Source organism: Talpa europaea, assembly GCF_964194135.1.
Source record: "Talpa europaea genome assembly, chromosome: 10".
NCBI classification, from domain to species: domain Eukaryota; kingdom Metazoa; phylum Chordata; class Mammalia; order Eulipotyphla; family Talpidae; genus Talpa; species Talpa europaea.
The window spans coordinates 84803889-84830797 of record NC_140077.1 but is presented as its reverse complement, the minus strand read 5'-3'; the positions used below and the strand labels follow the sequence as shown (position 1 = coordinate 84830797).

Sequence of the window (26909 nt, the reverse complement as noted above, 5' to 3'; positions counted from 1 at the left end):
TCCCCTAAATGTACAATATATTTGATATTCACATCACTGTCAAGCACATTATTAAAATTTGTTAGAATTTCAAAATAAAACAGAGGGAGATATATGTTGTATGAGCCATTAGATAACTTGAGTCAAATATATTAAATTTTCTGAATAATGTCCAATTCTAGACATTATACATGATGTGTTATTGCTCTACAAAAAATACTAAGAAATTTTAACTGATATAATTGCTATAAAGAGGAACAATGTAGAAGTTAATTAAGCTACATGGACATTTCAGCCATTCCCTTCTATTTTTTTAAAGATTTATTTATTTATGCATACAAGAACGGGGTATAGGCCAGAGGTGTCGGGGGTTGGGGGGAAGTGAGAGGATTCACCAGAGACAGAATGGGGAACAGAATAGGCAGACTGACTGAAATCCACTGCTGAGGGGAGCAGTGGGTGAGTCAGGAAAGGTCTACCATGTGGGTATCTCCCTGGGGGATCGAACTCATGCTGCGGTGGCTACGGATAGCTTCATAGGTTGTGTCTTAACCCCTTGCACCACCAGGTAGGCTCTCAGCCATTCTTCTTTAATTTAATTTCTAATCTACATTTATATTCATAAGAGATAAAAACAATAAATTATTCCATTTTCAAGAAACAAGCTTACAGTTAACAATTTGTTCAATTCTTCTGTGTTTCTGAAAAATTAGCATGATATAAGCAAGCATGATTATTCATATTTAATTGTTTTTAATTGTTTTAATTGATGAAAATCTTATTAGATTTTATTTTTTAACACTGTAACCTCAATGAAGGACAACTTCATATATTTGTTCATGAAATTAAATGCCTTCTACATGGCACTTAGAACACAAGGTCTATTGCCTATTTTAAAAAATGTTGTAAGTCTTCCTATACTTAGTTTAGATCTTTAAAATATAGAAACAACATATTGAGCCTCTTTGGATTTAAGCACTTGATTTCAAATATTATGAAAGCACTTTGCATTGAATTCTTTCTTCAAAGATAAGGGATTTCAGTGGCCAAATGCCATTGGGTTCCACCTACACAACCCACTACCCCCAGCCTTTCAGCCCCTCGTACCTTGTTAACTTACATCTAAGCAATTATACTGTTCTAACTGTAAATGAACACCTTTTATCTGTGTAGGCACACATTTGAAAACTGATGAAAATATTTGTGTAGAACTAGGGTATAGGCCAGAGGTGCAGAGTGTGGGGGTGAGAGGATTCACCAGAGACAGAGTGGGAGCAGAACAGGCAGATCTACTGAAATACACTGCTGAGGGAAGCAGCAGGTGAGACAGGAGAGGTCGGCTGCACCATGTGGGTCACCTCCCTGGCCTGGGATATTGAACTCAGGCCCTAGAGGTGATAAAGCTGAGACTTAACCCCTAGGCCACCAGGGAACCCTGACAACTGATGAAAATTAAGGGTACTCTCCCCAGAAAACTGTATGTGCACAAAAACAACATGCTATTCAAGGACCTGTAGATTCTCAAGCACATATGGACATGACATGAGCAAAGGAACTGTTTCTGGAAATGCAACAATAACCCAAATTGTTGCTGACCCCAAAGCAGAAAATCACAAGTCACTTAAAATTGCAACTACCTTGGAAAAACTCCATTCAGGTCTAAATTCAATCTTGAATGATCTCATTGCCCTCCCCTCTTTCTCAGCCCTGTCTGGCGCACTCCCTGTGTGCTTCTGTACTAAATTCTCAGGCATCTTGTTACCTGGTGCCTATGTTTCATTTCATCTTTTTCCTCAGTTATAACACAAGATAGATGCACTTTCCTTTATAATCCACCTCTGATTCATCTCCCTGCTGGTCACTGTTTCCTGTCTATGATCTAAAGCCATGTTTTTCCTTCTCAACCCCAACCACTCTACACACACTTCAAAATATATCCATTATGACCTCTGGAACATCTTTCTATATAATGAACACTTCTAGAACCCTCTTTGGTGAGGCTATTCAGTTTTGCACATTCCAGGTTAATCCTGTCTTTAATCCAAAGTAGATTTCTCACAAGTCACTTCCATTTTGGAGTTCACATCCACCACACAGCTAGAAAATAAGCTTTCATGAAGTGTTATTGCCAGCTGTCCCTCTAGGGTCTAAGAAAAACATCTGTATATAATACAGAGCACCGTTACTGGTGGGGGTAGTAGGAACAAATAGGAAAGGAAGCACAATGGATGATTTTGATGGACTCTGAGTAATCTAGTGGTGGGTGCCTTACATTGGCAATGCCTGATGGGGAAAATCCTAATGTCACCAAGATTAAAAGGCTAGATTATTATTTAAAAATATAAACTACCTTTTGTGATACCTACTTCTCTTGTGAGAAAACAGAATTATGTACAAATATCAATTAAGTTTTGACATGAAATGTGAATGGATATATCTTAGTATGAGTATAAAAACATTGTCTAACTCTGCTTGGTGCTGAGTGGAAAAAAATCAATAATCATATAATAAACACACTTACAACAATGATACTTTCTATTAGAAAATACCGTTTAATGTACTGTTTATATCATTGAAATTGATTTCTCAAAAAGTCTATTTCTCCTCAGCAACCTCAAGCTAAATACCTCCACTATCATACCTTACAATGGTTTTTAAATTAACTAAAACATCTGTATCAATGCTGGCCACATTTTTATCTATACAGCATAAATATTATTTATATACTTGTTTACTCAATATAACATAAGTCCTACAGTCAGAAGTAGAATATATGTAATTGTGCAATTTATGTCTATAATGTCTTTTACCCTTCCTCCCCTTTTACTAGTATTGAAGATAGGTGGTATTGTTTTCATAACCCTTAAGCTAATGGTATTTCCATATCAGCTCTTAAATGATTGCTGCCTATTTGGACAATATATCTACCTTGGGCTAATTTTTCTAGCATTTCCAACTTTTCAATTAGCTGACTGAAAAATGCATATATTTTTAAACTCATAAAAATAAAATGACAAATTTAATGATTACTTTTTTGTGTGTCAATTTGAAAAGTTACCTTTGAAATGTAAGATATGTTCTTTCTATTTTATTTGCCCTTAGCTTAGTCCTGGACCCCACTATCTCACTGTGTTGATTCTTAGCTCTTTTCATTTTGCAATGGCCATTGGCCAAATACAATCACAGTGTGAAGTAAGTGGCCAGGGAGTTTATGTCAAAGACACTGTTGTTTTGGAAGCACAGTCTCTCTCTCTTTTTCACCCTTTCTTCTTTCTCTCTTTCTTCTAAAACCAAAGGTAACTTTTCCTTACCTTCTCCCAGTGGTCATGAAGACAACTTGAACATACTTAGAAACAAAATATTTTAGTGAAATTTATCTACTAGTTCTCAATTATAGTGAACCTTAACTTCTACAAATGTAACCAAAAATATTTAATTGTATCTTAAAAAGATTGGCTGAAAATATCCTTTAAACCAAAACTTATTAATATTTTGTGTCATTGATCACTTTGACTCTCAAAAAGACCCTTCTTCAAATAATGTTTTTAAAAGCAAACAATTTACAAAACAAATAAAATTATTAAACCAAATTTTATCAAGGTATACTTTATGAGAGCATAAAGTTACACAGTTGGAGTATACTTCACTTGAAACTGGAAGTGAAAAACATTGACCCAATTCTCAAGTGACAAATTTACACTGAAGTATGAACAATTTCATTTTAAAAATAATACAAAATTAAAGACAAAAGGAAATGCCATATTTTAAGAACAAAGTTGTTTAAATCAGTGAGATAAGCAAATGTATAGAAATGCATTTTAGAGATGGAAAAACTAATGGTATAACAATTTCGGGATACACTTACTCATACCTTTATGGCAGTGGATGCAATTTGAATGTGGTGAAGTCTCCGAAGGGTGCTGTCCCTGTCAATGAAATAGGAAGCAGCTAGTTGATGTAGTGTCTCCAGAGTGACCGAAGAGCTATTGGTACTGGAATCACTGCCTTCAGATCTTTTGCTCAGCTTCCGCTTGTCCACAAAAATTGTGAGTGACTCCTCTCCTGCAGTAATGGCATTGAAAAATTATTACAATTTGCACTTAATTTCTTTCTTCAATTGTCTGCAGGAGATGAATTCTAAATTATGGATATAACAAAAGAATGATAAAGTACAAAAAGGCAAGGATCTTTACAGTTCTGTTTGCATGTGTGTGGGGAGTGGTTCTTGAATATTCCCACATGCATAGAAAGTTTGCTGGGATATTGATGACTTTGAATATATAATTTGTGAATGTTGATGAGCTAGCTCTTGTAGAACAATCCCCAAAACTTTATTGACTTTCTCATACAGTTAATTTCCTTAACACTCATGAAGGCCCCAAACATAATATAATAAAAAAAGAACTTAAATTATAAAAAATTGTGTTCACTTAGAAGTATTTACTAGTGATCAGCATAGCAAATAAAAACATGACCTAGCATATTACCAAAAATAGCTTTCAATTATAACTTTAAATTGCAGAGAAAATATACATATATATTTATATAGAGAGAGCTTTATAAATATATATACATTAAATTCAGAGGTTTTTTACATATGGAATTATATCAAAATATTATGTTAGTAGCATTGTGGAAATCATTAACCTACATAGTACTTTAGGTCCTGCAAAGGCATTCTGTAAGATAAAACTTATATTACAACTAAGCTATAATTTTCAATGTTCAAACATTGACCCAAAATATCGATGTCATTTAAGTTTAAAATGAAGAATTTGCCATTCTCAGACTTCTGTATTCTTGGCTGTTTACCTAGCACATCACTGTCAAGATGCTTATTCTCATTCTCATTCTCTCAGACACCCATCTGTGTGGTGGCGCTGTGCCCACTTACAGAGTGACAAGTCAGTTTTATAAAAGACCAAGCTAAGGGTCTGTGGCATAGGAATAGCTTGAGTTGGTTACTTTTTTGAAGACACAGGAAAAACTCTGGAGACAAAGTAGAATTTATCATCTTAGAAGATATTTTATATTTATAAGGGTAACCTCCGATTGTAAGAGTGACCCTCTTTGTACCAAGATGACCAGCTCTTAGAAATTCTTTCTAATGGAGAAATCAAGGACTTAAATGGTTATGTCAGATACAACATTAGTAGCTGTGCTTTCCCGATAACCTGCCATAACTGACTCATCCCTTCTCCCACCTTCTGCTGAAGGTGGTTGTTTCAGCCATTTCAGGGAGTTACTTGGTTTGCTGGGTCTCTCCTAGGAATATAAGAGCTATGCATGCTACTATACTCCATTTATCTTGTGTTTATCAGACAAGAAACTCTAACTCTAGTCCTACAATTTGCACCCACATACAGATAGTAAATAACTCCTCTAATTTTTCACTCTTTTTTTTTTAAAAAAAAGATTGATTTTATTTATTGATGCATAGAAGAACTGGGGTGTAGGCCAGAGGTGTGGGGGGGGGGCGAGAGGATTCACCAGAGAGTGGGGAGCAGAACAGGCAGAACTGAAATACGCTTCTAAGGGGAGTAGTGGGGGAGTCAGGAGAGATCTGCCGTACCATGTGGGTAGCTCCCTGGCTAAGGATTGAACTCAGGCTGCATCGTTGATTGTGTGATAACTCTGAGACTTAACCCTTATGCCACCAGGGAGGCCCTTCATGTTTTCACTGTCAGGAGAGGTCTGCTGTACCATGTGGGTAGCTCCCTGGCTAAGGATTGAACTCAGGCTGCATCGTTGATTGTGTGATAGCGCTGAGACTTAACCCTTATGCCACAAGGGAGGCCCTTCATGTTTTCACTGTTCAGGTGAAATATTCCACAATATGAAAAGGAGGAAAGGGAAGACATTTGAAAATGGAGTTGGGGGGTGCAATTTTAGAGGCAGGCATTACCCATTTTGTTTGAACCAGATCAAAGACTGTTGAACTGGACCAAAGCCTACATATCTGGCAAAAACAATTGCTTTAAGAAATCATCAAGCAAAAAGTTGTTTGAAATGTCATCCAGATCATGAAGACTGATGATTACAGACATTTTAAAGAAGATAGAATCAGTAACCAAGTGTGATAGCCAAAAATATCTGAAGTTTGTTAACATTAATTATTTTTATCACATATTGCATCTTCCTTTTTATTCCCATAAAACCTGTATCATTTTTGTCTCTCAGACGAGCATGTCTTAAGTTTTTACCTGACCTGTGTACCAGTATTGCAATTCTTTCATCCTAAATAAATGTGCTTTGTGTTTTTAATTCCTTCCTGAATTTTCAGACTGACAACATCTTTAATTTCCTTAAATTGGACCTCATTTGAATGCTATCCTCAACTAAAAATAATGGTTCAGCATAAAAAGTGAATTAAACTAATTTTATTTAAGAATATTTTGCCAATGTTAGCGTTCCTGTGATACATCTGGAAAATGACACTTGCAAGAGCAAAAAGTCACTATTCCAAGGTGATCCTTGTCATAATAAGATGAATAATGAAACAAATATTATTATATGTTTAATCACTCAAAGATGAAAACAGGAGATATTGGCCTAACATCATCATCAAAAACAAGAGGAGTTTTTATTTTCTATCTACTAATATTTAAAGATATTAAAGAAATTTCCTTTGTTTTTTAGAATCCACATTTGCCTGTGAGGTACAGGTGACGGTATCGTCCTCCTTGTATCCTGAAGAAAGAATATGGATTTCAGATAGCAGAGAAAATGAAATAAAAATTATTGCAAATATTAACACATTTTTATTACTAATTTTATGTATTTTTTTAATTTTAAGGGAACTCTATATAAAGAGAGAAAGAAAATGTATGTTTTGGAGTCACTTTTATGTGAGGCCAAAACCTCAGCACAGAATCTCTACTTGATGATTGCAGGGCTTTGTTAAGGTACACATGTCCTCCAAGAAGAAAGGCAATATCCTATTCTTAATTGCTTATGAAGATTAAACAATATGATTCCTCTCTGGAGCCTAGCAGAACACATAGAATGTGTACGACAGATGTTGGTTTCCCCTCCTTTCCTTTTTTATTAGCGCCTAACAGTAAATGAGGAGGTTTTAAATTTTCATGTTAGAATTTCATAGATATTGAATTTCACCGCAGGAACCTGAACTTAGTCAACATTGTTTTCTAGTGGATCCTCTAATCAAGATATATGGGATTATTAAAGACAGTAGCTGCTTATCCTTTCCTATAACTAGATAAAAGAGTATCCATTCATAAATTGCTCATGGTTCTTTACTACAGTGGAACATTAATCCAAGTATGCAAAAGCTTTCCCTGCAGTGAAGTATGCAAGGCTGCTCAATTCTGCAGTTAAAATTACCATAATTGTCTTCTTATGAATGCCTTGTTTTTTTTTAATATTTATTTATTTATGCATACAAGAGCTGGGGTACAGGACAGAGATGCAGGGGGTGAGAGGATTCACCAGAGACAGAATGAGGAACAGAACGGGCAGACTGGCTGAAATACACTGCTGAGGGGAGCAGCAGGCGAGATAGGAGAGGTCTGCTGCGCCATGTGGGTTGCTCCCTGGCTGGCCAGGGATGGAACTTGTGCTGCAGAATTGCTTCATAGTGTGGTGCTTAACCACTTGTGCCACCAGGGAGGCCCAGAATGCCTTGTTTTTAAACCCTCACAACAGACCAGACAGTTATGTGATATAAGTTGGCTAGTTGGTGCTAACTTTCAAGGTTTTTGAAACATGAACTGTTAAATACCTAAGATATTGCTTCCAATCCACATAGACAGTAGATTATTTCTTTCCCCTAAATGTTTAGGATTTTTTTTTAATTAAATACAACTATATTGATCTTGTGATCAATCTAATCTATGAACTTCAGAGACTTTGAGTCTTTGAGACTTTTATGTCAGTCTTAAGAAGAAGAATCTGGGCCTCCCTGGTGGCTCAAGGGGTTAAGTCTCAGCACTATGAAGCTCAAGAGTTCGATCCCAGGCCAGGGAGCTAACCAACATGGCAGAGCAGACCACTCCAATCTCACCCACTGCTCCCCTCAGCAGTGTATTTCAGTCAATATGCCTGTTCTGTTCCCCACTCTGTCTCTAGTGAATCCTCTCATGCCCCACCCACACATCTCTGGCCTACACCCCAATTTTTGTATGCATAAATAAATAAAATAAATCTTTTTTTTAAAAAAAGGAGAATCCATAGTCAAACATTAATTACAAATGTGCCTGATCAATTCAATGACTAAAAGTTCATCAGATTACTGTGTAAATAGTACACAATATTCAGAATTGGAAACTGAGATAATATGCAATCATCCAAAAATTGTTGTGTTCAAATGTCATTTTTATTCATGTTCCTTTAACAGCTGTAGCTCATAAACATGACATGAGCTCCAAAGGATATCCACACAATTTATAAAAACTAAATGTGATTTTAAAAACTATTCAACATTCTGAGTCTGTTAGAAAGTGTAAAGGATTAATGACTGTGGATATAAAAAGATGTGATTATTTCACATGGGAATCATGCAGCTGTGTCTTTTACAACTAAAAGTGGTAGTTTATGGACATTAAAAGCACATATTGAAGGCTGCTTTCTTAGAGAATGAGAAACGGAACAATAACACAAAATAAAATCATGACTAATGCCATCCTATGATAGTAGCATGGGATTAGTTACACTTGATATGCTGTGAACTCCACAAAAACATGCTTTTCTGATTTTCCAATCATCTATGCTGTGTCCATGAGGAACAGAAATTAAAGAACTTTTTTACTATTATATTTTCACTTGGGCTTTCTCAATTTGCATTATCATGTATATAATTTTTGGGGATAGATATAGTGCTCTGCAAAATTTGGAGTAAAAGGCAATGGATAAGGGCCTCTTTGGTGGCCTAGGGGTTAAGTCACAGTGCTATTACCACGATGACCTGAGTTCCAACCCTGGCCAGGGAGTTACCCACATATAGTGCAACAGACTTCTCCTGTCTCACCTGCTGCTTCCCTTAGCAGTGTATTTCAGTAAATCTGTCTGTCCCACTCCCTACTCTGTCTGTGGTGAGTTCTTTCATACCACCCCCCCTCCAGTGCTCTACAGCCCAGTTCTTCTATGCATAAATAAATAAATCTTTAAAAAAGAAAAAAATGGATAAGAATGGATAAGAAAATAAGTATAACTTAAAGAATCCTAATAAAACAGTAAGGATGCTGTAGCACAGCATATTATTGTTTGCAATTATTTTTGGCACTACCATGGATGCAACACACACACATGTAGATTAATGATCCCATGCATGGAAGAGCTTTGAGCAACTCATAAGTGGTTCCTTTAAACCTGGAATTGGAAAGGAGAATGCTTAGGTCAGTAGATCAGAAGAGAGCCAGATATGCAAATGCCTAGTGCAAATTTTGAGAGCATCATCACCATGTCCACCTGACTTTTGCTTTTTCCCTCTGCCAAGACAGGATTTTTCCCAAGAGAAACATCTTCAGCTTGATTTCCAGAATGAAGAGACACCCAGAGCAAAAACCACAGTGGGTCCATAGCCAAAACATGTAATATTAGGGAAATAAAAACATAGTTTTAGTCCAATGAGATTTCGAACTTTTTTTTCTGCAATGAAACAAATTTTCATTGGTTGACTGCCCTAGCGTTAGTCTATTGACCTCAAATATATACTATTCTACCAAGAAAAAGATGCATTTATGGCCTATGCCTTCTTGGTCATCAACTTCATTGGTGGAGCAGAACAGGCTTTCAGAGATTGCTACTTGGGCAGTTGAGTTATTTCCAGCTGTCATCAGGAGAGGCCCTGCAGGCTCAGGACATATTTTATCACTCCCCTATCTACCAGGAAAAATGAAAAACTGTTTTTTCCTCAGAATTAGGGTTATTAACAGAAATAACATTTCTGTCTGGCTGACCAATCTACATGGCAGGGTAAACAGCTAATTAGAAGACATCTGCTCTTCATCAGGTAAGTGACTCTCATCATCTGAGTGCCCTGCCTTCTCCTTGCTATCTCAGTCCCTTATTTCATTCCTTAACTTCAGAGTACATATTCCCAGTGTCCCTCACTGTCCATGAAATCCTCATGTCTACAAAGATTCCCCATTAAGTATATAAAATTCAATTGTGTTTTTTATTCCTATTAATCTGTATCATGATAAATTTATTGTTTGGCCAACTCTAGAAAACCTAGAGGGGTAAGGAGAAATACCCCTCAACTGCAAATGTCTGTTTACTTTCATGTGAATTTTAACTCTAAAGAACTTCTCCTTGAGTAGATATCCTCAGAGAAAAAGCAAAAATAAAAACAGACCCCAAAACATTGCAAACATTGCTTATATGTAATTGCTTTTAGGTTTCATTTTTGATGTATCCTTTTAACTCAAAAATGCCATAATATTTTTGAGTTAAAATTACCTTATTCTTTATCTTACAAAATTGGGGATATGTTATCCTTCTGCCATTATATTTCATTCTTAACAATGTTTACTTTGCTTTCACTATTGATTATCACATTTTCTTAGCTTAACATGATCTCAGTGATACATCCTGGTGATATGTATCGTTCTACTAACATAGTGTTCTAGAAAAAAGGACAGTAATTTTAGAAAGAAAAATAGACATAAAGGGAAAGCAGTAATCTTAGGAAAATAGGCTTCTGACAGGAAGCAGAACCAACTATATAAAGACAGTAAAAAACCAAACATCTTTGCTTAATAGTAACTGGCATTTGCAGAATATTATGGGAAAGAAGTAGTCTTACAAGGCTTTGACAAATATACACATTATGTTTTGCAAAGCACACTGAAGGAAAACAGATCATATGAATACTAAGTTACCCCCCCAAAAGTGTTTGAAAAATTTCAAAACAGAATTGCTTAGAGACTATACTAGAACAATGGCATGAAACGTGAGTAACTGGAATTAAACAGTTGCAAGATTAGATGGAACTGAATCTACCCTGAGTGAAATACAACACAGTTATTTCCCTCTTGGAGTTGTTTGCAAACAGGGTATCATCAACATTTGTGTTACATATCATGCCATTATTTTTGTAAGATAAATTCTCAGAAGTGAGATTTCTGGAACAGTTAAGTCTACTTTTCATTTATGAAGATACTCTAAACTGTGCTGTTCAAACTTAATGTGCATGTAAATCACCAAGAGATCTTGTTATCATGTAGATTCTGATTCATTAATCTGGGCTGAAATCTGAGATTCTGCTTTTCTAACAAGCTCCAAGGTGATGCTGATGCTGTTGGCCCATGGACCACACTCAGTAATGAGGCTCTAAATCACAGTAAAATCTATTATCAATTTAACTGTCTGTCTTGATTATCAGTGACCTGTGTGTTCCTGTAAGGAAGGTCTTGGGTCTTTGCAGTATTAGAGGTAACTCAGTAGATATCTGTCAAATGAATCGGTGATTTATTGGCCTCAAGAAGAGAGATAAAGGGCCTCACTGGTGGCGCAAGTGGTTAAGCACAACACTATGAAGCAGCCTCTGCAGCTTGATCCCCATCTGGTCAGGGAGCTACCCACATGGCACAGCAGACCTCTCCTGTCTCACCCGCTGCTCCCCTCAGCAAGTGCATTTCAGTTAATCTGCGTGTTCTGTTCCCCACTCTGTCTCTGGTGAGCCTCTCAGCCCTGCACCTCTGGCCTGTACCCCAGTTCTATGTATGCATAAATAAATAAATCTTTTCCTAAAAAGTATGATAAAGAACCAGAAAAAATATAATCAAATATACAAAATTTTACAATGTAATTTTTATTTTTGACTCAGTCTCTTGGAATGCAAATCTAAGATCAACTAACAAAATAATTTAAGTCCCCTTCTCTTTTTTTATCTTTATCATTATTTATATAAATGTTTTCAAATCATTAAAAGTTGGTTAAAAAATGCCTTTAAGGTCATATTTTCTTTTTATTTTCAGAGAAGCATGAGAGAATGAGATAGAGTGAAAGAGGAAATGGGGTGAGAAAGAAGAACAGAGACAGCAATAAAATGATATAATTCATCTTAAGTAGAATGAGTATATATCTAGTTTTAAATATTGGAATGGCAGCCTTTTTTTTTTCATTCAGTACGATTACTGTAATGATTCCCTGTGATATAAAGCTTCAGTAAAATATTTATTTTCTTTCTTTCTCTTAAAACAGACTATGTGTTCTAATAGAGGGGAAAATGCAGCACCATTCATTTAAATGAATGGTGAATTGAATGCACCATTCATTTTCAAGTAGTTGCTCATATTTGCTTAAGAAGTATACATTTTTGGAAAATTTACTTCTTTAATTATGTTACAGTAAAACTAAAATTAAAGGCACTTGAACATCCTACGATGAGACCAAGTGAAAATGAGAAATACATCTATCTGTTAATCGATTTTGAAAGAAGGTGGTGAATGACATAGAATTAAAACTATCTGTGAATACTTTATACAGGATGTAATTTACATAGAGAAAGGTGAGAATTGACTGTTTCTAAAATTAAATGAAGATATTTGGATTTCTTATAATTATGGGATACAAGAAAATAGAAAAGATATTACACTCCATCCATATTTATCTTACAATCTGACTTCTGGCCTCTGCTTTCTTTTTCAAAGAGATACACACACAACCATTTTATGTAAAATTTTCCAACTAACTGAACAACTTTGCAGGAAGAGCTACTTACAGATTATGCATTCAATAAAGTAATATTTAAATACATTTTCGGTAAGTGGACAGCTCTATGGACATCAATCATGCATTTTTTCATCCAATAATAAAGAAATTCATTTCCAATATTAAATAAAATTCAATAGCTGATAAAAGGCTCAAGTTGTAACAATGTGGTAACTACAAAATACACTCTCATAAGAAACATATTTAAAAAAAAATTCCAAGAGGTCTTGCAAATGAAAAAAAGTCATGATTTTTAGCAAATTTCAAATGATGACTTAAAACTGCATTCAAGACCAATGGTCAAATTGGACTTGGTTTTATGTTGCTCGGAATGAAAATTATTATTTAGTGCTTTAAATTAGCAAACTTTAATATATTACCTATTTGCTCCTAGAATGCATTTTCACTTCAATTTTTTAAAATACCTCTATCAGGAAAAGGATACTTTTCCACGTGCTTCTCTTCATCAGGAGGTATATTGTCCAAAGAAGCTTCACCATCCCAGAGTTCCTCAATCTGCCCACAAGAGGTGCAAAGAGCTAAGAGAAGGACTGGCTGTCAAAAAGAGGACCAGCAAGGGGAACCCTCCTCTATAGGAGGTGGTTGGTATGGGAGAGCACACACTTGGTTCTGACATTCACTGAGGTTTCATTGAGCCAAACTTCACGTAGGGACCTCATACAGGCTCCAGGGACTTCGGGGCTCAGCGTTATGACTCTGTCATGGAATTGTGCAGATGAGGGTCAGAGCACTTTTTAATTGTGATAAATATTTGGTTATAACATTCTAATAATACTTTCTGGTGCCCATCAGAACCCAGATGTGGTGGGTTTTTTTTTGTTTTGTTTTGTTTTTTTTTGTGGACATACCAGTAAGTACAACAAGTTTAAGACCTATTATTTTACTATTTACTGTTTTGCGTGTATTTCTATACACAGTACACAGATAACATGTATTTCAGCATTTGTCATTAACATGTATTTCAGCATTTGTCATAGATTGTATTATAATGAAATATATTACAAAAACAATCATAAAAAAATTCTGTTGCTAGAAATCAATATATCCCAGGAGTGTAATCTTTTTCAAGATTGATTCTTTAAATTGAGTAGCTTCTTTTAGATATTTAAACAGTGATGGAGTTTAGATATCATTATCCAAAAAAAAGCAAGCTGAATTACAATATTGATAAATAATCTAGAGGCTATAAGATGAAATAAATTCAGACAATGATATATATTGGAAAAGGCTTTTTATAATTTATTTTCCCAATAGGAAGATAATTCAATCACTGGTCTTATCTTTCATAAAATATCCCATTAAAGGCTTCAAATATGCCATCCAAAGTTTTATGTCTAAGTCAATAACATTATGTACTAAATAACTCGGGGAAAAAAGTCATTTTTATTTACTTTCTTTCCAACACCTTAATACCAGTAGTAAGAATTTTACACTCAACTTGTTTTGGAAAATGGTTAAATTTGGTCAAAACCTTGTCAGTTAGGAAGGATCTAGTTATAAAATGACTATATTTTTGTTGAAAATGAGTACTTATCCATATGATATCCTCAGTGTGTTGGTATTAGAATTGTTCCTTAGTACTCATCAATTAATGAGAGAGAGAATGAGAGAAGAGAATTAATTCAAGTTAAGAACTAAAAATCTGAAATTTAAAGCTCTGTGTTCAATCAGGTAAAAATGCATAAAAATAAAATATACTTATAGCAGCAAAAAAGGTTTAGTGTAATTACAACAGTAATAATTTAAAAATTGCCTAACATCATTCTGGTATATATTTAAATTGCAAGTAGTTTATATCCTTAAGCTACTTAAATAATTTCATGCATTTTAGCTAAATTATTAACATCAGAAATTGTTGAAGGAAAATACAACATTTTGAGAAGAAAATCAAAATATACCAGGAAAACTCAATCCAATGAATACTCAGATATTAGGTGAGTGAGGGCGGATATTATAACCAACACCTTCCCCACTAGGGGAAAATGTTTGAACAATTTTCAAAATTTAATTTTAATTAAATAATAATTTGACTTTAAAAGTTGAATAAAGCAATTTTGTGAGAGCATAATACTATCTTTGGAACAATGGGGTTTGAAACATGGTTTGTAAAAACCAACAAAATACATACAAAACAATGCTAGTCCTTAAAAATATGGCACCCATAATGCCAAAACTCTGGAACAAATAAAAAAAAGTCACAAAAATTTTAGTACTAAGGAACAAAATAGTCCCTGAGAATCATCTGGACTTTCTTCATCTCTTCTACCTTTCCTTTATGTTCTAAAATTCTTCCATGCAATACAATTGTTTTTGAACCTACCATATTAATTAAGATTGTTAGACATTTTTCAAGATAATGTTATAAAAGCAACTTTCTCTTTTTTTCAGATTTTATTGAATTAAAAATTGATATAAAAACTGACATAAGGAGAGCCATTCAAAGTAGGACTAGGGTCAATACTGCAGAAAAACATCTTTGCTTTTATGTTTAAACTGGGTCCAGCTTTGAACTGAGCCAAATTGTCAACATTCCAAGAAACTGACAAGAATGAGAACATACTGCATGAAAGGACTAAAAGAGTTAACTTCTACCTACATTTACCTTGTGACACTTTCACCTGACCATCACCTCATTCTTTTTTTTTTTAAATCCCTGACTTCTGTACCTACTCAGTACATGTTTTAGATTTCTACCCAAATCTGTGCTCCCAAATTGTAATTATTTGAGCCCAAATAAACACACTTTGCCCTTTTAGTGGCCTCTTGGATTTTTAGGTTAATACCTTTAGGTTAACAATATCATTAAACCAAAGAGATGCAGCTTTCACAGAAGTTTTCTCAATTTGGGGGGCTACCCACACTATTATAATAATAGCAATAACACAAATACATTGCATGTTTAAATCAAGTCACACATTATGTCGAGAATAATTTCCTACATTTAGTGGATATTCCCGGAAGCTTTGTCACACAGGTGTAAACTTCCTCTTTGTCCTGAGGTGGAAGACTTATGGGTGTCTCAGTGATGGGTATGGTGTGCCAACGTACACCTGAAGATGGTGTCATCCTATACCTCCTAAACATATACAGTGTGGTAAAACAATGTTACCTCAATAAAACCTAAAATAAATAAAAATAATTAAAGAAATGTTTGATGTTTATTTAATGAAGTGAACAACCCTCAATCTCCTAGCAAAGTGTAGTTTCACATATATATTATTTTAACAACTAGTTCATTAGAACCTATTTTGCCAAGCAGTATTACAGCCACCAGGGTAAAGTAGTAACAAATACAGGCAACGTCTGTTTTCAAGAAAATTTGCAAGAATGACATATATTAAGCCAGTAGATACATCAATAAAACAATTCCATGTAAAAAATAAATACTATGAAGACAAAAAAAATAAGATCATGAAATCGTGGTGACTATTGGTTGTCTCCTGAGTGTTGTTGCTGGTAGGATTGTCAGAACAGACCTTTCTAGAAAGTAGCATTTGAGCAGCAAAATGTGAAGGTGATTGTGGCTGACATAAAGAGTCCATGATGAAGAGAGAGAAAAGCTGAGGTCTGCAAGAAGGTCTAGCATCAGCTCATTCATGTAGAGGTTTAGACACCAAAGTGAGACAATGGGGTTAGATTTTAACCAGCCAGTTACAGGATTTAATTAAAACAGTCAATAACTAGGCTTCATTCAATTTTTAAAAAACTCTCTGTGATGATGGACCCCATGACTATTCTCAAAGAAATGAGATGGGGGACACAGTGCAGGGTTATCTGGGTAGAAGTCAGAGAGAAGTTTCATATAGAATTCATTCTGCAGGCATAAACCTGCAAAGCACAGCAACAGCCTGGGCTAGCATGTGAGGGAAAGAAACGACTCATTCTCTAAAGGAGGAAAATGAAGAGCAAGGTGGCTTTTCATGCCACCTTTGGTGTGAATCAACCCACATGTCTTCAGTAAACTTATTGCGAAATTGACATGGAAGCAGGAACTCACTGATTTCAAGGCTTTCCTGCCCAAGTGTATTCAATGCTCTTTATTATAAAAATGAATCACATCCTTTCTAAATGGGAGTATGGCAGTATTTATAGCCCTGAACAGAATTAAATATATAGTATAATGACATATTTTTGAGTTTTAGGAAAATGTCATACATACAATCCTCTTACACATTGTTTCCCCAAATATCACTTAAGTGTATACAAAGTGCTGAATTATTATATATACCAATATGATAGGACATATATTTAATGATATCAACACGTAGCTTTCTTTTCACAAATGTATACACTGCTGGAGAATGAAGTGATAGCATCAATCTTTACTTTTACATTATGCATTACAACTGATGTCTTTATCTCTCTTCCATATCACACCTACACGGGAGATACTAACATAGTATTAAAAATGCTTTTGGATCTTCATTATTTATTTTCCTCTCTAACCAAAAGTGAAGTCTCCCACCTGTGTCTTGACAACTCATTACTCAGGTTTTAAACAAAACTTGTCATAGCACTTTGCATTTTAGATTGCCATAACTATGCCTTTATTTAATATATGTTATTAGATTGCACATGGATTTCAGGCACAAATTAAGTGATGATTTTCTATATCACCATTGTAGCCACCAGACATGGCATTTAGTCATAACTCAATACATGTATTGAATAAATGAATGAATGAATGAATGAATGAATTCTAGAATTTTCAAGTGACAACTACCTGATTTGTCAACAGTTTTATGCACAAACACACATAGGCACAAATACTTTCAAAAAGTCGTACCTCCCAGAGTAGCAGAGAGCAAGAAATGTGTCCCATATTTCTTGATAAGATTTTCTGTGATTTGCTGAAGGGTAGGCCGGCGTCCCAACAGTCTTATGTTGCGGAAGAATTCAGGGGCAAGAGGCAGAGGGGAGCCAAGGAAATTTCTTCTTTCAACCGCAAGGTTATTTACTTTCCAGCGGCCAAACTCCCTGAAAAGCAAATTTATTTTTATTCATAAATACAAAATCTAACTGAATGTTCTCATTTGAAAAGTTCACTTAGTATTTTAAGTGGGATCACTACATTACAATAATTCTTTCTCATGAAAGATGTCCTGTTCTGTGAGTAGGAGAAGGGATACTTAATGATAATTTATTTAACTGAAGTAAATATTCTAAAACCAAATCAAGAAAAAATGAGCCACTGAAACAGCTCTCACCACACCCCCCAAGATAGATGTGCTCATAATAATGATTTCATTATGCATAGAATAAGAATGTAGAATTTTTAAATGAAAAATAAAACAAAGTAATATATATATAGATGTTTCATTTTATAAGGGAAATTGAGAACTAGAGAATGTATTTATTTCATCACTCTGATAACTTCTTCCTCTATTCATTTAGGAGTAGGAACTGATAAAACCTCAATGGTATTATGGATCTACAGAGGAACTTTGAAAACATCATCAAAAAAGAAATCTGTTTTTAAAAAACAATTATTGTATATAGCATTTTAAAACCCAAATTCAACTTGATTAGCGATATCTCATGATACGAAAAGGTAGATTTGGCTAAATTTAAGAAATGACAGATATGGATATAAAAGATGTGTATATAGAAAAAAAAAACATGCATTTGTATTCAAGTAAAAGTAATCTAATGACACTCTACCCCCCCCAAAAAAAAAATCTGGTGAAACTGGCATCACTTGAAATCAACTACAGATTTTTTCGTGAGGATTGATCTGATAAAAATTCACATTCCTTCCACAGGGAAGAATTCCTTCTTCTGGGCTAAATACTCTGCAGTGTGTCATTTAACAAAATTGAAATTTGACAAATAAAATGTTGGTGAAATATTTTATGATTATAAACCATAATTATACACTGTGACACACTAGGACCATTACAAGAGGACATGCCTGGAACCAGAACCATACTGTCCATGTTCAAAGGGAGTTCATATTCCAGAGAAGGAATGTACAATATGGAAAATAAATAAGGACACTAAATTAAATTCAACTTGTGGTTATGAGCTGAGAGCTACTGCAGATGGCTTGCTGGGATGGCAGCAGAGCTGGGGCATTGTGGTTTTATTTTACTTTAGGTGAGCAGAGAGGACAAATCTGGGGCATGGTATCTGATAATTAGACAGCCTCTTATGGGGGAAAATATTGCTAGATGCAGGGAAACAAGGTAAAAATTTAGAATAGGGGGCCTCCCCTGGTGGCGCAGTGGTTGAGTGCTGGGCTGCTAGGCTGCCCGCAGCTGCCAGAGAGGGACACACACACACACACACACACACACACACACACACACACACACACACACTATTTGTTCTTCCAGAACAAAGAGGAAATCGTTCCAGACCTGGTTGAAGTCAATAAGTTTTTGTTACCTTTTTTTCCTTCTCTAAGAAATTCACCTGAATTTATTTGTACAATTGTGTGTGTTCCATATATTCAAAATTATAAAGGAGAACACAAAATAGAATGTTGTAGTACTGACATATTACAAAGCATTTAGTAATATGATATTTTGAAGTTAATTTATTAATTTATCTAAATAAGTTGTTCATTAATTTCAAAATTCACAGGTTTATCATCAAACATTTACTTTTTTATTTACCAAAAAAAATTACCAAGGGGAATAACAAAACTTGAAGCCAAATTTTTGGCTTAGCTTTATCCATTGTTTAAAGTGATAAATTTACAGAGACTCATAAGTATATAACTCATATATTAAGATATGAGCTAAAAGGTGAGTTAATTGGACTTAAATTACCAAAAAGGTTAAATCAGCAGCAATATTTTACATGCCATATAAACTCTTTCTAGATTGCTTTGTATTTATTAGATGACTGTGGTGAAATAATTATTAAAAAAGTGTAATTCTAGCCTTCCTCCCTTCCTTATCTTTTTTTAACAATTAGCAAATATACAAATGCAGGTTGATTATTCAAACTGAAGTATCTTTTATTTTCTTTAGTTTTTCCTCGTGTATTTGAGAAAAAAATAGATGTAATGTAAAAGCTATCAAATGGATATAATTTTCTGAAGCTAGATTATAACAGTGATTTAACAAGAAAATCCAATTATGATTCACTATTTATTTTCTATTATTACAAGGAATCTTTCTAGCAATATAAATGAAGGTAAGAAAATCTCTGACCTGCAGGATTCAAATTATACTCAAATAAAAGCATATGAATAAGTTATAATTCAGACTCTAAAAATGTTTTTGGTGTAAAAATACAAGTGTGTTATAGCTTATTCAGCACAAAGTTAGCATCCAACTTTTTTTTTTTGGGGGGGGGGCGGGAATGACTGTTATTGGACTGCTACTGCTTCATCTCCCTTGGAAGCACATACATTGTAGGACTATGAGGAGCTGACTGTGGACCACCTTCCAGAGAGTTCTTTTCAACTATCAGCCACTTTTTATTACCTCAATCTGTTAACCTTGATTAAGTTTATAGAATCAATTCACCTTCTAACATTTCAGTTGAAGAAAACATTTTGTCAACCCACCTGATTAATTAATTCTCTCTCATACAACAGCAAAAGTAAAGGACAGATTCAGTGAGTAGCACCAAACTGACACTAAAACTGAAGCAAATAATAAATAAACCACTATTTTAGGAATGATAGCAAATTGTTTCTTTAATTTCAAGAGCTTTATCTAAAACTCTTCTATAGATTTTTTGATATTTCACATGAAGAATAATTTGTATAGAAAGCATAGATGTTGAGAGCTGAGGTCTCTCATTTTCATTCACATTTGGTTTGTATTTTATTGATTCATGATCACTATTATAATTTCTATAAATTTTGGTGAAAAGCCAGATAGAAAGTACCAAAATATTTCTGAGAAGTAGTGATAAGAGCACTTTAAGTGAAGGAAACCATCTCCAGACAATCAAATACCATAATCTAAGTAGTAGATATTAGACATGAATGCAAATACACAGTATCTCTTTATGTGGGATGTAAAATAAAGCAGTGCTACAGAAGACAAAAGGACAGAGCTGAGGCAGAGGAGATACCACTATCAGTGGGTTCTCACACATATGCACAACTTCAAAACCACTCACACTCAGGCAACACCATTGGGGGTTATTTAACAAACAGGGAAGACAAAGTGTTTCTAAGGCCAGAGGTGGCTGGCTATCTCACCCCAGAAGTTCCCAACGAAAGACTGCTCATTCAAGATGGCACTGTCCTGTCAATAAGGGCCTGGAGCATAGCAGTTGGAGATGCTCTCAGGTCAGGCCACTGACATGACATCACAGCAGGCCACAGCAACAGTCTGAAGGACATGCTGGCCATTACCAGACCCAGGGCTAGAGAGCAAAAGAGGCAACAACACCAGGAGGCAGTGCCAAATTATCAGAAGTGGTGGACAGCTCTCAGAGGTGACCTGGGCACAGAGTGTCAGTCACCTGTCAACAGAGGGGGATAGCAATGGCCAGTAGTGCCATCACCAACCTCACCAGAAAGCAGTATCAAAGACACCAATGTTAACAGATCTTTGGGACACAGGCTGAGGCTCATGGTGCTCCTTTCAGATAATGTCAGAGGTGGGGCTGGAGGCTTGTGCAGATCTCTGCAAAGGTCTTCAGCTACTCTTATCTTTTTGGAGGTGGGCTGCTAGAACTTTCTTCGTTCTTCAGATGTCAGGAACAGAATGCCCTAAGCCAGCTTTTGAACTGCTTTATGTCCTCTCCAGGGCTGCCTACCCTGCAAGCCTGATCTTACCCATTTTCAACCCTAATTAACTGATAGGACCATTTAGCAACCATCATCTCATTCTTATTTTTTCCAACTGAATAATTAACTAATGAGCTGAACTTGAACCTGATTGGTTCCTTTAGCTCACACCTAATTGGTTCATTCTATAATCCAGGGGCCAAATATAAATGGGAAAACTTGGTACCTGCATAGACCTGTCCTACCCTAACCTCAGGGCAGGCTTATGAGCTGGTGGGCTATGAGGAGCCCCAGCCCCAGCAGAGCTGGCTTCAGTGGTGCTGGAGGCACTCTGCACCCAGTACCCCTTCAGCAGAACTGGGTATAACTGGACATAACTGAACTGGATATAACTGGACAGGGGTCCCAGTTGCTGCAGGGTGGGCTCTGCTGGGAGCACTCTCTACTGCTTGTAGCTCCAGCTCCTCGCTGCAGTCCTGAACGTAGGGCTGTGTGGGGCTCGCTGTTGCCTCCTCTGCCTAAGTTTGCCCCCGCAAAAGACAACCTTGACATTGCAGCCCAAGTGGGGCTGCATGCCCTTCTGGCAGCCTGAACCCCAGTGGGGCCACTGGTGGCAGGTGGTAAAATGCCCACCACCCGCTGCTGTTTGCTTCTGGTTACACTGCCCACAGCAACATGCTTCTGAGGGGTTTTGCTTTGGCGCTCAAACCTGACTAGTGGTGAGGTGGCCCTCAAGCCACTGACATGGGCCTTCATGTAGCATCTTGCAGCCTTCGGCTGCAAGGTAGTGTGGGTGCTGTGTAGGGGCAGTACTTCTGAATGGCCGGCAGGAAACTCTCACTGCAGCTTCTGGAGCTTTAGAGTCTGTAGCACTCCATCCTGATGTTCCCGGGGAGGGGCTGCCCACAGGCAGCATGCTAAAGTGAAGGGCAGGAGACTCCCAATACTGCTGCTGCTTCAGGAGTTACACACAATGGGTACCACCTGCACACAATGGGGCAGCACTGCCATTCAGCCTCCAGGCACCGAGACCCAGGCAGGGGGCCAGGCAAAGCCAGTTAGTTGTGTTCAGCAGCTTGTGCTGCAAAACTCAGGTTTCAGATACAGGATACGATTGCAGTTATTGGTCTCATTCAGTCAATAGGATTTAATTTGTCATGTGGTTTACTTTGACCAGTCAAGTATAAACAGGGATGTTGAGCCTGGGACTCAACATCAGCCTGGGTCCTTGATCAACAACGACTAGAAATGACGTCACTTAACTCCACCCCTCAACTGTCTAGGATGAACAAGTTCATGAACTAAAAATACATTTTACTGTGTAAAGTTTCCAAGATGATCGCATTACTACTTGGTTTATGTGCCTAAGTTCTAAGAACCTAATCTACTACATGATGATGAATGTATAGAGAATATTTTGACTTGAGGATAGACGTGGTTATAAAGAGCAATGGTTGTATATAAATTAGAAACTTATGGGTGAATCTCTTTTTCTTTCTGAAGATAACATTCACCTAGATTGCAACTACACCATGAAGTCATCATTTTGGAAAACAAATCAATGGAATGCTGAATTGAATTGCTGATGGGACTGATTATCATAATGAGAACATTGTACCTAAAGGCATCTCAGAATTTCACCAGATGCATTGTGTTTATATTAAATAAGACACTGTTGTATCTAACTAAATGCTACATTCTACCTGAAGTCTTCACACAACATACATATCTTCCCCTCATAATCTTTTGAGGTATTTAAATAAAATAGATACAATCATTAGAGCTTAATGTGACTCAGCTCCTTTAGAAGCACTACGATTTTAGAAAACATACAAATAAGCTATAACCAGTTCAGCCGTAACATTACTTTGAAAATGTTTTTGTGGGCTCTAAGGAGCACCTATTAGTGGATGAGAATTGTATGTTTGCTTGCTAACAATTCAGACTTGCAAGTATCTGTTATTATGTATGCAGTGTCTATGTAATAGTTACTTTTCTACAACAATATTTAAAATAATTTTATCTCTAATCATCATTTAAAAGGTGGGAAAAAAGAATGATGCCAATAAATTTCATTTTAAATCAGAGTTACATCATTGTCACATTGCCATTGGCCTTTGTTAGCATTTCAAATCTATGTGGTAATTATGTGATATTATTCTGGCAATCATTTAAAAAATAAGTTCTATGTGAATACATACTAAATGCATTTTAATTAACTACTTTTTCATTATACATATGTATTCAATTTCTAAAAAGTATCAAATGCTTCATTGTTTATTAGAAATTTTGGATTCAATATAAAAGAAAAATCCTCACCAAAAATATTGACACAAAAATATTGACACAATCAGATGCAGAAGTTGCTGACAAGACTTAGATTTTACAGTTAATTTACACTAAATAAAAGTTGCATGCCTGAAGCCCTGAACTATCATTAGATTCCTTTTCTTAGCACTATATTTGCTGGCTTATCATTTCAATTCCATCAATATTCATTGAAATTTGCAGAAACAACTGAATATTAAAGCAAAACATATTACCCAAACACTAATCTACTGTGAACAAATCCAGCATGAGAATCATAAATTGACTTGACAATCTTTAGTAGAAATAATACTCTAATTACATCTGTAAAATCATACTGATCTTAAGAAATGCCACTAATGATCAATACTAGTTCCTGATAATTCTGTTATATATAACTCTTAGGCATAAAATTGGCTCTTTTAACCATTCTTCTGTATAGCTTCCACATGCACAAATGATGTTATTTTCTATTTGGCTATAAAGGGAATCATTCCTAATGGCCTGGTTGACTATGGCTCTGAAGCCAGTGTTTTGAAAGCAGCTGCATGCTAAACAGTTGGCAGGAAACAATATCTACTCTCTTTTGCCCTCCTGCCCCTCGATACACCAGTCCTTTATTTTTTTTTAATTAACAGAACTGAGGTTTTTAAAGCTTGTGGTGCATTTTTAGATGATTCTGGGAATTCAGCAGAATGAATCTATAGAAATTCTACAGAAAAAATTCTATAGGAAAAGCACTCACACAGATGAATGTTCAATGTTCACATACAGGATTTTTTAGAGTGCCATTAATGATTGGCTATATTTTGAATGAGTTGCCAAACTCAGAGTAGATTAGACAAATATAGTAAATAAATATAAATATATTAAAATTTTAGGACTAGGTGACTTAAAAATATGACTTAATTTTATCTTACATGGTTCTATATATTTTGCTATTGTTTAATAGAATTTTGTTAAAATTTAAAGGTTTAAATTGAATACCTCATATTCAATTATCATAGTTACTGCCAATATTTCTAAATGAAATCCATTTAACAGGAATATAACAGTGCCACATATTTATATTCATGCAGATATATATGTATACATATAATATAGAAATATATAGTCCATATCTAAATTAGACTCCTTTTTTGAATGTATGTTGGCAAAAGTTTGAAATAAAATATATGTGTATATGCTGTTAATAAATTACTGTCTAAGATAAAGAAAATTATGTAACAAGAAAAAGCTATACCTTCTATAGATTGGAAGTATAGATTAACATGTGCCTAAATATTATTTCAAAATGATAATTATGTTTCATCAATCACATTCATAAAATTACATAGATGTGGTATTTATTGATCAAAGTAGGCAGGTCAAGAGACAGATTTAACTGACCTAAAATAAGATATCTACCCTGATTTTCTTTGAACAAAAAGAAATTAAGTAATACAAGTATTTCTTTATGCATTTATACCACAAAAGTAATTATTTGACACAAGTAATGAGTTGAAAAAATTGCATTTCATACATGAAACATATGAATATTTAAATCTTTTGGAGGCACAATGTTAGTTTTTTCAGAGAATGGATTTAGCAATTAGATAGCTGAGTTTCAAATCCCATCATCACTGTTTCATTTCACAAAACTATAAATTTGGGCAAATTCTTGAAATCACTGCTATCAAGCCACCTCATTTGAAAGTATATGTAGAGTAATACTGACTCCGTAAAGTTTTTGAAGTAGTGGAATTTGTAAAACTTAAAGTAAATTATACAGGAATGATATTTTTAATAAATTATTTGTTAGTAAATTTGGTATGTGTCCTTATGAAATCAGACATTTTTTCTTAATTGAGGTAATACTTATTTACACTGAAATTGATTATCCATGTCTAAATTGTTGAACATATGTTGGCAAATTTTGATATAAAATGTATTCATACCGGCTGTTAATAGATGACTGTCTAAGATAAAGAGAACACTGTCTGCAATTTAGAATTACAGGCTCACACCCTTTTCATGTGTGTTACCGCACCATACCCGCCACCAAAGAACCCATAGTTCTCCACCATCACTGTTTGTGACCCTTCTGCATTTAGTTCTCCAGTCTCTTTCTCCATCTCTGATAGCCTCAATTCTACAGTCAGATTTTTAGGACTTGTTATTGGATTGTTATTATTATCAGACACTTTGTTGGATGTCTTTACATACCACATATAAGTGACAGCCTCTAGTATTTGCACCTCTCCTCACTATTTCACTTGGTAAAATTCCTTACAGTTCCATTCATGTTGTAGCAAGTGGCAAGAGAGTATATAAATATACATATAGATATAAATATGTATATATAATTGTTAATAGCTGAGTAGTATCCCATTGTGCATATACAATGCATCTTCCAAATCTATTCAACTGCCTTTGGCCACAATACTTAGTGCCCCAATGAACACAGCAATGTGTGTGTGCCTTTGAATTAGTGTTTTTGCTTTTGAGGGGGTAGATGCCTAGGAATGGACTTGCTGGGTCATATGGCAGATCTATTTTTAATATTTTGAGAAATTTTCACACTGTTTTACTGGGCCAGTCTACATTCCCACCGAAAGTTTGCCAGAGTTCTTTTTTCTCCACATCTTCTCCAGGACTTGTTTTTTTTTTTTTTTTTTAATATATATGGGTCATTCTCACAGGGGTGAGAGGGTATCTCATTGTGATTTTGATTTACATTTGCCTGATGATGTGATGATAAGCATTTTTTCATGTGCTTATAGGCCTTCTAATACCTTTTTTGGACAAGTGCCTATTTAACTCTTCTGTCCATTTTTTGATTGAATTATTTGTTTGCTTTTTGATGAGTTGTATGTGTTCTTTATGGTTTTGGATATTAGCCATTTGTTGGAGGTAGGTTGAGTCATTATTTTTCCCATTTCTGTTGTTTTGTTTTAGTGTCTTTTATTTTTAGTGATAGCTTCTCACCCTGTGCAAAAACTATTTAGCATGAGGTACATCCAGTTGCTTATATTCTTTTCTGCTTCTCTTGCTGTTGGAGATGAATCCACAAAGACATCACTGAAGCCTGTCACAGTGTGTTTTGCCTGTTTTCATCTATGTATTTTATGATTGCAGGTTTTATATCCAAGACTTTTATCCATTTTAGTTAGTTTTTGTTTATGGATTGATTGATATAGTGGTCTAGTTTCATTCTTTTACAATAATACACAGATATACATATATATAC

General features: G+C 35.2%; 1 protein-coding gene across 3 annotated transcripts in view; it reads right to left on the bottom strand.

The window, feature by feature from the left end:
* BRINP3 (BMP/retinoic acid inducible neural specific 3) overlaps positions 1-26909 on the bottom strand; it is a gene marked incomplete at both ends in the record, with an annotated part of 317983 nt that overhangs the window by 130598 nt on the left and 160476 nt on the right. For 2 of the 3 annotated variants that reach the window (XM_084246415.1, XM_084246416.1), the window contains 2 exons: positions 3851-4041; positions 17462-17652. In XM_084246415.1, coding sequence (XP_084102541.1) covers positions 3851-4041; positions 17462-17652 — 382 coding nt within the window. The remainder of the gene's footprint in view (positions 1-3850; positions 4042-17461; positions 17653-26909) is intronic. The other variant, XM_084246417.1, reaches the window with a different exon arrangement.